The sequence below is a fragment of the Esox lucius genome, chromosome 21 (genome assembly GCF_011004845.1).
Source record: "Esox lucius isolate fEsoLuc1 chromosome 21, fEsoLuc1.pri, whole genome shotgun sequence".
In the NCBI taxonomy this organism is placed as follows: Eukaryota; Metazoa; Chordata; class Actinopteri; order Esociformes; family Esocidae; genus Esox; species Esox lucius.
The window spans coordinates 26,270,660-26,284,490 of NC_047589.1; the positions used below are offsets into that span (position 1 = coordinate 26,270,660).

Here is a 13,831-nt window from a genome sequence, read left to right on the forward strand (position 1 = left end):
TTTGCATATAGTAAATTATACTTTAGAAAAATTAAAAACAAATTTCCCCAAATTCCAAGATAGCAATAGTAACAAACAAACATCATCAAGTGTAGCATAATCACTAGCCTCTCTGTATTGTAGGGGCCAATGAGTGGCTTGTGTAACAGCAAACCATCATTGGACAGTGCTGCTCACATTGTGATGTTAGCTCCTCTCTGGCCTGGGACATCCACAGTGGCTCTTTAACCAAACACATTTCTTCCCCAGGTTTTTGCCAGGTTGATTCCAGCTTCATCCACAAAGATGAATTTATGTGCAGTTTGACTGGCTTCCATCTCCATTAATCTTGAAAAAACTGTAAATCCATGGTTTTACAGTACTTTACATTATGTGTAAATGTGTAAATACCCTGTTTAGTTATTGGCCAGACATCTTACATGGATATATTGATACCAGAGTTCTTTCACACTAGTGCCGTTTCTCTCTAAAGGTTCAGTGTACCACACTTGGGTCAGTTTTCAGTTGAAACTGCAATCAACTGTGGTTGGATTGACTAAATATAAAAATTTTCTTTATATTTCAATCTGGTTGCTGCAGACATGCACAACAGTTGCCATAATTCTGTTTTGAATGTGTTTAACAGTTTTGAGAACAGAGTGTGTAAGAATTTGCGAAAACATGAGCTGTGAATATATTGTTTTGGGGGTGGTGGAGTATGAATGAGAAAAATGTTCATGGATTTTGGGGAATGTGTTCAGTGAATGCATTTTGTGTGAAGGCAACGAGAAATTATTCACAGTTTGGTTCACATACACTTCCAGTATGCTGACTGTGTGAAGAGTTGTTTGTTAATGTAACTTCTGTATTGTTCGATGCTTGTAAGCAATCGAGAAAAACTGTAATAACCAACCTGGAAATCCAGGTGTGATGAACGAACATACCCCTGTTAGTGTCAGTCACACTGTGTGGCCCCTCTGGGCCTCTGGGTGGTGCTAAGATGTTGCCCTGCTCCGTTACAGTGTGTTGTATCACTACAGAACTGCACCCTCTATGCTGCCTAGCGTTTAGAGATCAGCCACGCAATCAGTCAACAGCATCGACACAACATTCTGACTCATTGAATTTTAATACAAATTCTATCAATTTGAAATCACATTAGTCTTAATAACAAGATATATTTGTAAAGAAAATGTTAGGGTGATGGGTGGGGTAGATATTAGGGATGGTGGGGTAGATGTTAGGGAGGGTGGGGTAGGTTGTGGGGAGGGTGGGGGAGATGTTAGGGAAGGTGGGGTAGATAATGGGGAGGGTGGGGTAGATGTTAGGGATGCTGGGGGAGATGTTAGTGAGGGTGGGGTAGGTCATGGGGAGGGTGGGGTAGATGTTAGGGAGGGTGGGGTAGGTCATGGGGAGGGTGTGGTAGATGTTAGGGAGAGTGGGGTATTTCATGGGGAGGGTGGGGTAGATGTTAGGAAGGGTGGGGTATTTCATGGGGAGGGTGGGGTAGATGTTAGGGAGGGTGGGGTATTTCATGGGGAGGGTGGGGTAGATGTTAGGGAGGGTGGGGTAGGTCATGGGGAGGGTGGGGTAAATAAAGGGTAGATTGGTTTTATTCAGTTTGGGAGGGTTCCTTCAATTTTTCATCACTGGCAAATCTGGAGAGAAAGAAACACAGCGAGATCAGACAGAGAGATCCTAGTTTTACTATACATAATGAAACCTGACAATTCAGAATTGGGTTATGATTAGGCATGACGGTTCTGTTATTGAGGATATGGTTGGAATGAGGTTACGGTTTGGTTTAGGGTTACAGAAAAGGGAAGAGATTTCTACAAGGATAGAAAAACAAGTGTTTTTGTGTAAGTTAGCTGTTGACCTCTTGTTTTCCTGCTGACCCAGGATGCTTTGGGATCAGTACAGATCATCCCACCTTTCTCTCTGTAGAAGCTGCAACCAAACACAGGGATTAATATTTACATTTTGATATGTGTGTGTGTGTGTGTGTGTGTGTGTGTGTGTGTGTGTGTGTGTGTGTGTGTGTGTGTGTCTGACACTTACACGATGGCATGTACACAGGGAGATAAGGCATTCTGGATGCGGTATCCTTTCAGAGGAAATGTAAAGGGACTGCGAGACACATGTGTACAGCAAGTTGTGGTCACCTTGGTGGGCCAACGAACTGTAAGAAAAAAATAAAACATTGTTCAGTTATTATACCAACCTTAACAATTCTGGGGGCGGGTTTTGTGAGTTTATTTTAGTTTTCACAGGAAGCTGCTATAAGACATGAGACTGGATCTATCTCATTGATGTAAGTTGCTCAACCAACAATAAAAACCAGCAAGTAAAAGGTCTGGAGTTGCATTCATGTGTGATATTCACATTTGGAAGCTGTTGCATTCAACCCACAACATGTGGTCAAAGCAGCTCAATGCAAGTGAAACAGGCCATCCTTAGGCTACAAAAAAATGTAATCCTCCAGAGGGATAGCACGAATATTAGGTGAGGCCAAATCAACAGTTTGGTACAAACAACGCATTGGGGAGCTCTGCAACACAAAAAGGCCTGGACATCCAATGGAAAACAACAGTGGTGGATGATGGTAGGATCCTTTCCATGGTAAAGAAGAACCCCTTCCCAACATCCAGCTGAGTATACAGCTCTGGAAAAAATTAAGAGAACGCTGCACCCTTTTCTTTCCTTTCCAAAAAAGTTGAAAAGGAAAGTTTTGAGTAAGGAACTGCAGGGTTAAATTTGGTCTCTTAATTTTAACCCTTCTGTTCCTCACTCAAAACCTTTTCGACTTTTTTGGAAAGGAAAGAAAAAGGTGCAGTGGTCTCATACTTTTTTCCGGAGCTGTATATATATATATATATGTATATATATATATATATATATATATATATATATATATATATATATATATATATTCTTACTGAATATATTTAGGTATACAGCCAAAATAACAAAACTTGTCAGTGTCCAATTATTTCGGGACCTAACTTTATGTCATGTTATTTTGTGCAGACTTCACTCATTGGAATTTTCACAATACTAATTTCATGTATTCAATACTAATTCCATGTATTCAATACTAACTATGCTGGTTTTACGTTTGTATGCAGAACCACAATTACAAATAGAAATATGGAGAACACCCTGTATTAATGCACACAACTCAACGCACACTAAAGCAAACTCGGCAATAAAAGGTCACAATATTTTAGATGACGACTTTTTTTCTTTTAAAAGCAAAGAAATCATTTTGAGGAAGGAAATATTTTTTTTTTTACCTCATACATTTTTGTGATAGTATTGCCAGCTATATAATAAAATTAATCATACTGAAATCATGTTTATTGTGAATCTATCTAGATATATTTCATGCAAGTTGTTAGTGATAATGTTTTACCTGTAAGCTGTAAGGTAAGCTAGTTCATGGCTATAGGAGTCTGGGTTAATTGTAACAACAAAAGTCTGTGTTAGTTGTAACATCAATTAAAATGTTACAACCTACTATATGCAACATTTTTGTTGTAGGCCTACATATGTTTTCTTTGAATTTCAGTATGCCTAGACTGACGGTAATAAACAAGCACAAACACACAAACTAATATTCAGTAATGCTAATTTTGTGGAAATGTATTATGTTTAAATGTCTCACTACTATGACTGACAGTAACTAACATACTTCACACACACCAATTATGTTAAAAAGTAATTTAAGTTTTGAAATAAAAAGCTTTCAATATTATTTTTTGTCATAATATTTTTTTTATAATGTTACAACTCACCTCAGGGTGTATCATTAAAAGTTACATTTCACCCCAATGTATATTACAACTGACCCAGGCTATGGGGTGAATTGTAACATTTCACTCCTTGTGTTTGAGACCATACATTTTTTGTTTGTGTTACAGATATAGCAGCTACGCCATCTAATAGCAGACGCATGTTACTCGTTTTTATACAATTTTGAATGCACTGGCTTAAAAGACCTTCAAGATACAGACAGAAATGTCCAAAACTATCCCCGGTCTCCCCTACTCACAGTTGGCCGAGACCGAGATGTGGACCATGGACACGGTGACCAGGAAGGCCAGAAAGAGGTGCCTGAACAGGAATGCCGACATATTGACAGGCTGACTTTCTTGCGTCACAGTGAAATGTGGTCCTTTATATAATGGTTCAAAAGATTCACACCTCCGCCCCTCTAAATCTTCCATTGCCCCTTACCCTGATACAACTTCGCAAACCTGCAACCACGAAATAACACCACATCTGCTTTTCTGAGAACAGTCGATCCACAAAGGCTGCGCAAGGACATAGACGTCCCACCCCAAACAAACACACTCAGAGGTGTGAAAAGCTGATGCAGCAAACGCGTGGTGGTTATAGAGATGACATGACAGTCAGAGTGAAAACCCCAAATAATAATAACTGTTCATTTTATTTTCCATTTCTGTTCGCATGTTTGCAACTATTTTATTGTTTAAATAAATTTGTTATGATAAGATAAGTTAAGGACAATCTATTCAACATAGATCAATTACAAACAGCCAAGTACAACACAAACACATTTAAATATATTCAGAAAAAGATTGTCGTCATCAGTCCTTTAATAAATAAATAAATATGAGACAATGGTCTTAAATATATTTCATAAATAACTCCAGTTAACCAATTAACATCATGACTTAATAGCCTACATTAAAAACAAGTAAATCAGACGCTCAGTATTAATGTTTTATGCATATCATTTTCTAGACACAAAAAAGTGTAATGTGGAACAGTCAACTTCAGCCATTGAGCTCCTACGGGCCTTACCAGAATAGTAAAAAAGAGTACGCATTTTCTTCCTACTTTGGTGTTTCTGTGTATGTTTGTGTGGGTAGGTTTGTGTATGTGCGTCTGTCGGTGTGTATGTGTATTTATATGATACAATTCTCACTCGAACTGCTTAATCTTGCGGTGTACCCAAGCTTGTCTGTGGTACACTGCTTTGTCTGAAGGCTGCATGAAAAACAGTGTTTAATCTGGAACTGATTGGTTACAACAACACAACGTGTCTATTAAATGGAAAGAAACCCCTGGTCACAACAAATGCCGGTAAACTGAATATACCTGAAGTAAAAAAATCATGTTTCCTTTATTTAACCAGAGAGCTCACGTTGAAATGTTTCTATTTTAGCAGTGAGACCTGTCCAAGGTATCAGCAAACATAATTAACACAACATAAAAGAAAAGCGAAAACACATGTGCATATCGGATTTTGAAATGAGCTTGTTTAAAAACGTGTGAAATTTGAGTGTAGCAAATCCTCAATCTGTGACAAAAAATAAACTATTGAAATTAAAGCATGTAGTTTCAGTTTCTTCTGTGGGGTGTTCCAGGAAGGACCGAGCGGCAAAGCTAAATGCACATTGTTTTAGGGATGTTACGTAAAACATCGATTTGAGATCTTACGTGTAAGTGCCATGATTAAAGTGGACATATCTTAAATATAATGAGAGCTGCTCTATGATGGTCTCAAATAAGTACATTCTAATGACGTGAGTACATACTAATGCTGCCTCACAGTTAAGGATCCTACTTACTGATTCGTGCTACAGTGATGTTTGAGAGGTGTGTTTGATACAAATCTAAGAGAATGTACAACCCCGTTTCCAAAAAAGTTGAGAAACTGCATAACATGAAAATAAAAACAGAATACAATGATGTCAAAACTATACAGCAATTGGTCTCCAGAGTTCTCAAGTGCTTACAGAGTGTTATTAAAAGAAGAGGTGATGCAACACATTAGTAAACTTTTTTCAAACGTGTTGCTGGCATCAAATGAAAAAAAAGGCATGTATTTTTCCAAAAACAATAACATTTCTCAGTTTCAATATTTATGTTGTCTTTGGACAATTTTAATTTACATATATTTGCATTCTGTTTTTATTTGCATTTTAGGCAGCGTCCCAAATTTTTGGGAAACAGGGTTGTATCTAGTGTCTGCTGACATGACCCAGTGTACGGAATGGTATCAGAACAAATTATATAAATAAATCTAGCATGAACGATAAAGCATACAAATACAAATATTGTCCAACAAAGACAAACCAATTTAAAACAAGACATGTTCCTAAAAAATAAAAGCCCAGCTTGAGTTTAGGCTTTTTAGTCAGCTGTTGGATATTGTGCCCAGTAGATAGAGATGATCAAGGTGAAATCCAAAGCACTTACATGACACCACCCCTATTGATTTGCAAATCTGAGGCAGAGCAGGGTGTTGTTTTTCTTGATTTGGAGAACACCATTTGTTTCGGTTTCTCCACATTTAAGACCAGTATGAGATGATAAAGCTAATGTTGAACAATGTCAAGCTAGAGATACTCTGAGATTCAGTCATTAGGCCAACCAACAGCCTTACTGGAAAGGCCTGTGTTTGACAATCTCTGTAATAAAATGTCATGTTCTACCATGTCGAACGCCTCGGACAAGTCAATTAACAAAGCGCTGCAGAGCTGTTTAGAATTAAGTCCTTCTAGTAACTTTCATCGTGGCTGTAGTGAAATTTCACATTGAGATTTGCTGATGACACTGGTGTAGAAGAACTCTTCAGCTGCTCACAAACAAGTGTTTCCAGTACCTTGGCCAGGAACTGACAGCGTGGATGAATGGCGAGAATATTTTTTTCTTCAAGCCCCCCTACCCACCCCCTTTCAATAGTGGTATGACTAAAGCCCGATAAAAAATGAAAGAATAAAAAATAAATAATGTCATCTGAAGGTGACAGAAGGTCCGAGATCATTAGGGCCAGCTGATTTATTAGTATTGATACCCTTTACACCTAACGTCTCTCGTGGTGAACAATGTTCAAGATTTAATGTGTGTTAGATTAAAGAATAAAACAGTGTTAGATTAAAGATTAAAACAGTGTTAGAGTAAAGATTAAAACGGTGTTAGATTAAATGTTGAACAATTGTTAGATTAAAGATTAAAACTGTTAGATTAAATATTTAAAAAGTTTAAGGCTAAAAATTGCTAACTGCGTGATATTACTGATTAAGAATGTGTTTGATTAAAGATTGCTATTTCTGCAGTGTTATATTCAAGATAAATAAAAATAAATAAATACAAATGTTCCATCACACAAGCATTGCTAAAGCTCATTTACTGGTGAGGCAAATACGTGTATACCACGTCCAGAATAGAATCAGACCGGGACTGAAATACAGCTCCCCCTCATGATGACACAAAATGTTGGTTAAGACGTTTCACTATTTCATTTTTGTCAGTGATAATATCAGAGTTTACGCCAACATATTTAGCGCAGATGGGAGCAAACTATGGCCCGGTTGCCCGATCAGTCCCGCGAGCCGATTTATTCCGGTCCACGGTTGGTTTCGGTAAAAATAAGTTACGCATTTTCTGCGATTCAACATGAAACTGTCAATCGATCGCAGTTGTGTGAAAGCGATTTCAATGCCTTCATATAAAGGAATGTAAAAAAACAATTTCAGAATGTGATGTCAGATAAATATCCAAGTATAGTCACTTTCGGCTATTTCTGCAACGTATGGCTACAGCTAAGACTAATGCGAGACTAATAGCCTATCAGACTGAGTGCAATATACACTGTCCCTACATATCTGTAATTCCTATACGGGACCTATTTGTTTCTGATTATACATTTATTGTAAAAAAAATTGATAATGTTACTCTAATAACAGCAATTTAACATACATTCGCTGCTTTTACACGGGGAGCGTTGCTTCTGTATCCACAGCTGTGATTGGATTAGTTACAGTTTCTCTCAATTGCTAAAACACCAAACCCTATTGTCTGAACCAAATGCTCAGTTGCCTGAACCCACTGATTAAATCAATCACTCTTTTGGCAAAACCATAAGCACTTTTCACCTGTTTAGACACAACTTGCCAACACATTTTCATTGTGATGCACCCGTGCTGCATAATGGTGAGCACAGGTGACAAAAGTCAAACACAATTAAAGCACAGGAGTCACCACTTGAACACAACAACTCAAAATGTATCACACTTGTGGCTAATGATGTGAGGGAACATATACAGTCACCCAGTTCAGATTTAGAGAAGAGAACAGGTAATTACCTTTTTTTGACATTATAGTACAGTATGTAAATGTTGACAGCAATTACTGTATGACATACTATATACTGTACCACAGTATACTGTAAGTAAATATATGTTTCAGTACATCACTGTACCAATGTACTGTAGTAATGTAATGGAGGGTTGGTCTAACTGTTCGTAGGCCTAGTATTCCATGTATATTTTTTGTAACTCCATGTTCTCTTTTTGTAGAATTGAAAGACTGCCACAATGGGGGTGGGAGGACAGGTATGTTCTCCCCACACCAAGAGACCCTAATTGTTCTTATGGCCCATGAGAACAATGCCATTAAACTGAGTGACATTCAGCAGAATTTTGAGGGTATCAACAGTGTCAGCCTCTCTACGGTTGATCGTGTCCTCAAGCGCAACAGACTGCGCATGAAACAGCTATACAGAGTGCCCTTTGATCGCAACTCAGAGTCAAAGAGCAAAGATTCCAGTATGTACAGGTTGGCATATATCCAGACACATTCAATGTTGATTACTCTAAGTAGTGATTTACTGTTGTGGCCTAAATCACTTTTTCCGTGTCACTTACAAAACTATATCTATTTCTACAGAGGGTTTTTCAACTGGATGCAATGGAAAGACCCCATGAATACATCTACATGGATGAAGCTGGGTTTAATCTCACCAAAAGGAGAAGGAGAGGCCATAATGTGATTGGCCGTCGGGCCATTGTTGGTGTTCCTGGGCAGCGTGGTGGCAATGTCACATTATGTGCTGCCATCAGCAATCATGGGGTTGTCCACCATCATGCCAACCTGGGGCCCTACAACACTCACCAGCTCCTCATGTTCCTCAATCACATGCGAGATGCTCTGTTAGGGCAGCAGGATGAGCATCCCATCTATGTTGTTGTTTGGGACAATGTGAGTTTTCACAGAGCCCTCCAGGTTAGAGAGTGGTTCAATATGAACCAAGGTTTCATCAGTCTTTGCCTTCCACTGTACTCCCCTTTCCTAAACCCCATTGAGGAATTCTTCTCCTCATGGCGGTGGAAGGTATATGAACGCTAACCTTACACCAGGCTAAATCTCCTGCACGCTATGGGACTTGCCTGTGGTGACATAGGTGTGGAGGCATGCCAAGCCTGGATACGGCATGCCAGGGGTTTTTTCTCCCGTTGCCTGTCCAGACAAAATGTGGCCTGTGATGTGGATGAAGTCCTGTGGCCTGACCCAGTACGGAGACATGATGCTGTGGCTGAGTTATGCACTTATTTGTAAGTGCTACGTGTAAATGCACAAGATTTCTGTTTTGTCTTTTTGCACAAGTGCTAAATGCACAGTTTTTTTTTTGTTTTGCAACATGCATTTAGCCTACAGTGAACAATGAACATTTATTTCTCCAGCTTCATGTCCTGAGCATTGTGTTTTCTATTTTTCTACGTAGTCTTTAGTGACTGTTCACTAGTGTTTAGTGACTGTTCACTAGTGTTTAGTGACTGTTCACTAGTGTTTTTAATTTTGATTGACTCGGGGCACAATTTGAAAAATAGTTCAGTTTTGAGCACAGATTGGACTGTTTTGAGGTGAAAGTTTGGTGTTGCAAGAAGAGTCTGAGGTTTTCTGAATGTAGCTTGAAAATTGGGCTTTGTGTTCACAGTTTAGAGAAAAGGCGAGCAGCTTTCAAGAAGTGTCTTAGCAATCGAGAAAAACTGTAACTCTGCTGTGGACATCTGTTTTCAACAGGACACCAGCTCCTCAGAGGTGTGAAAATCTGATGCAGCCAGCAATACTTCAAGAGACTGAAAACCCCAAATCATAATTACTGTTCATTTTATTTTCTGTTCCCACAGTATTATACACTTCTTGATGTATACAATTATTCAATGTTTTTTTTTATAAATAAGGTATAAGGACGTTTCAAATAAGTTAATGACACTGTTCCACACTGATGAATAAGAAACAGACATATATAAACCAAAACATCTATATATATTCAGAAAGTCAATACATATCCATTAATAAATAACTAAATAAATAGTGGTCTCAAATATATTTCATAAATAACTGTAGTAACCCATTGAACACGATGACACAAGAAATTACTAACTAGCAGATCAGACTATAATTAACGCATGCATTTCAATAAAAGTAATTTCTTTTGACGAAGTGGAAAAGTGGAACTTTAGGGAACTTCTGCCATTGGCGGTGATTCTATTGACTGGATGGTGATGGCTGAGTTGGGGCATCCTTGGTTGAGTCCACATCGGGGGAGGAGGAGAGAGATTGAGGAGAGGAGGTGGCAGGTAGTAGTGTGGAGAGGAGATAGGAAGGAGAAGAGGAGAGTGGGGGGCGAGAGGAAAGTACGGTGTGAGAGGAGCGGGGAGCAGGGAAAAGAGATGACAAGAGAGAGAGAACAGAGGAGATAACTGAGGGAGGAGAGGAGAGAGGAGGAGAGGAGGAGAGGGAAGGAGGAGAGGAGGAGAGGGAAGGAGGAGAAGAGGAGAGGGAAGGAGGAGAGGAGGAGAGGGAAGGAGGAGAGGAGGAGAGGGAAGGAGGAGAGGAGGAGAGAGAAGGAGGAGAGGAGGAGAGAAAGGTAGGAGAGGGGTGTAAGGTGGTGCTAGGCATGAAGGTGGAGGTGATAGATTTTGTAGAGGAGAAAGAGGGAGATTTTGAGATTCTTCTCATACTAGAAAAGAAAAAGATCAACAGTAAGTTTCATTTTCTTTCAACTTTGCTGTTTCTGTGTGTGTGTGTTTCTGTGTGTGTGCGTGTGATAGTGTTTGTATTAAATGTAACTTACTCAAACTCCTTAATCTTGCGGCGTACCCAAGGTAGTCGATGATAACTGCAGATCAGACCCTTCTCTGTCTCAAAGCTGCGGGAGAAAACTCAGAGTTAAATTTAAAAACAGACTAGTTACACAATCACAGGAGGCCTCGCCGCAACAAGTTTCCTAACAACTTATGAAACTGAGCTTAAGCCACCAGAATGAAGTCAATCATTTGAAATGTGCCTTACATGACAGCTTTCACACAGGGAGCCTGGAACCTCTGTAACCAATAGCCTGTGATTGGACCCTTCACCTCTGCAGTGGACACTTCCCTGCAACAGGACACCAGCTTCTCTCCGTCTGCCAAGGACAGTTCAGAGTCAATGACATGCGTACTCCACTTGAAGCAAATCGTTGTGACCAGGCACTCACGTCGCAAGCGCATAACCCCCAAAATGCACACCCATTTCTCACCTGTTCCTGTCCCGCACAGGGCTGCCATGACGACAGCCGCAGTCCAGATTTTTAGCAGAGCTCCACAGGTCACCATGTTCACTGTAAATTTCAGAGATTCAGCTGGTACAGCAACGGGTTCAGTGAATAGATTCAATCAGGTCCCTGTTGTTTTCCTGTCGTCCGCTCAGCTCAGGGTCCAGTCTCCAATGCCAGTCTTCATCAGGACTGTGCATTTAAAGGACCGAAAAGCAGAAATGGCTCCTCCGGTTTGCGTGATCTGTGTTTTTTTCTCTCCAGTTTCAGTGATTAAATTTAGGTCAAGAAGGGGTTTTCTGGTGTGTCATTGCTGTTTGTTAAGTAGGAAACACTTTCATCAGCATTCCGGCCACGGTCTTTCCCACAAAGACTGATTAGAACTTCGGAATGCTCAAACAGTGTATATTTCTAGAATTTATTTCCAGAAGAAATACGAGAATGTGATATTCTTTCAGTATTTTAATTTGTGTTTTGTGCTGCTAATTTATCTTTTGCCCATTGACTTTAAGGTGGGTTTCGGGATGACGACATCTTGGCTAGCCCATGCCAATGACACTTGAGTCACCACCTTGACCTTCGTACAGCATTTTCCTTGTCGCAATTGTCCAATGACTTTCCTCTGAAACAATGATTATCTAATTCCTTGTATTCTATTTTTAGCAACTCCACCACTGAGTGACATTCTTCTTTTACACTTGCTTGGGAAAGTTTTGCAAATGGCAGCTCATAGGTGACTTTTTATACTCCTGAATAAGAATGAGTTACTGATTGGACAGTTGGGCAAGAAGTTTTGTATACATGCCACCTATTAAAAAAAGGAACAGTATAAACCCTAATATTAGTTTTTCCCATTTAAGGACAAAATGTTTGACTGCAACACCACATAAAATTTGGGGTAGCTGGTGACGGGTTACGGAGTTATATAGAAAACCACATTTGATGCTTCAGTCCGTTCCATCCACTTGAAACTATTAAATACATTTTTTTTAAATGCTTAATATATGGGGAACTGAGTTTGCAGACTGATTGGTGGTTTGGAAAATATTGTAATTTTCTTGAGAAAAACATTCAGTAGCTGTGAGTTGAAATGATGCTCGGTTATGGCTGATTTACCCCCCCCCCCCCCCCCCCCCCCCCCCCCCCCCCCCGAGTTTTACATTTTTAGTTGAGAATTGTATTTACTCTTTCACAAACATTTCCTTTGCGTTGACTTGGTGTGTGAAAGCAATGAGAACCCTACTGTGCTTGTTAGTTTAAAATGGAGATCAACTGGACCCCAGCATCACTGAAAGTATCGCAGTAAACTTCATAACCTCCTTTTCCACCGTGTAGGACGATATGAACAAGCGCGGAGGTCCAGGTAGGACTGACCATAGGACAGAGGTGAGAGAGAGACAGACAAAAAGGCCACCTCACATTATCACATGGTGCAGTTATTGTAAATCTATTTGCGACCCTTACAGATTTGTTAATTGTGGTTGTCTGTCATTTGTGTGCAGGATCAGCATAATACTGTCTTTCTTCCTGCTGGCTCAACACTCTCTCTCTCTCTCTGTCTGTGAGAATGAGGAAGTAACCAGCTCTAAAACACATCCAGTGACAGGCAATCGTCATCTGTTCAGTTCTTTCTATGTCCGCTGAGTCACATTGATGAATGAGAGGCCCCGATACGGCGTGTGTCTTCACACCATGATTAACTAATTTCCTGCTTTCTAACTGAAACCTTGTGAGCAGCGTCAACCTCTAGGCAGATTCCTTTGAATAAATGTTTCCACCTCTTTTGATCTCATCTTTTCCTCATCGTGACCTCATAAGGTGTGCAATGTGTGTGACCTCATCCATATTAGATTCCTGTTTGTTGACTAATCTCACCGCAAACCTCCTCCAGGTTCCTGACCTCCTCTCTCATCTTACCAACTTCCTATATCGTTATGCGCCATCAAAAGCGCACCCCCAACTATTACTGTCTCCTCTTCTATCACACCATCCCACATACCGCTCATTTTACTTCATTGTCATTTCAGCAATAACTCTGATGCACAAACCTGTCTTCTACCGTAGCTTTGTGCTAGCTGTTAGAATGACAATATTCCAATGAAATGTTTACAGTTTTTATTCAATCCTGTTTGTAAAATCAATTACAGTAGAGGACTGTGAAAGTATTTTGAAGTGTCTTCTGAAGTATTTTTGCATTCGGTGCATTTGATGTAGTTAGTGTTGTCATTTGTTACTGTTTTTCTTTTTACTGAATTGGTAATGTTATTAATAGTGTGTGGTAATCTCAACTGATTACAATTGTAATACAGCTATTTGTAACACATTGAAAACATCTGATGGTGCTCTCGTTTGGCTTGTAAAAATCTTTCACCACAAGATCTTTGACCCAACCTCGAAAAGGTTATGTGAAATACAGTGAGCAAAAGTCATTGAATCATAATGCATAATGCAATCCTCTCCATTAAGTTATTGTAAAAAACAATTAATCCAAAAGCAAAC

The 13,831-nt window shown here is 39.5% G+C and overlaps 2 protein-coding genes across 2 annotated transcripts; both read right to left on the minus strand.

The window, feature by feature from the left end:
* Nucleotides 1-1,508: 1,508 nt before the first annotated feature.
* ccl34b.4 (chemokine (C-C motif) ligand 34b, duplicate 4) lies at nucleotides 1,509-4,290 on the minus strand. Its single transcript, XM_010890106.5, has 4 exons — nucleotides 4,034-4,290; nucleotides 2,041-2,161; nucleotides 1,859-1,929; nucleotides 1,509-1,637 (listed from the first exon to the last, which is right to left on the minus strand). The coding sequence occupies exons 1-4, from the start codon at nucleotides 4,206-4,208 to the stop codon at nucleotides 1,615-1,617; spliced, it is 390 nt and encodes a 129-aa protein (XP_010888408.2). The 5' UTR covers nucleotides 4,209-4,290; the 3' UTR covers nucleotides 1,509-1,614.
* Nucleotides 4,291-9,893: 5,603 nt separating this feature from the next.
* On the minus strand, nucleotides 9,894-11,493 carry LOC109614858 (polycystic kidney disease protein 1-like 3). The gene is made up of 4 exons (XM_029116370.2): nucleotides 11,318-11,493; nucleotides 11,092-11,203; nucleotides 10,874-10,948; nucleotides 9,894-10,759 (listed from the first exon to the last, which is right to left on the minus strand). The coding sequence occupies exons 1-4, from the start codon at nucleotides 11,391-11,393 to the stop codon at nucleotides 10,285-10,287; spliced, it is 738 nt and encodes a 245-aa protein (XP_028972203.1). The 5' UTR covers nucleotides 11,394-11,493; the 3' UTR covers nucleotides 9,894-10,284.
* Between the last annotated feature and the right edge of the window lie 2,338 nt (nucleotides 11,494-13,831).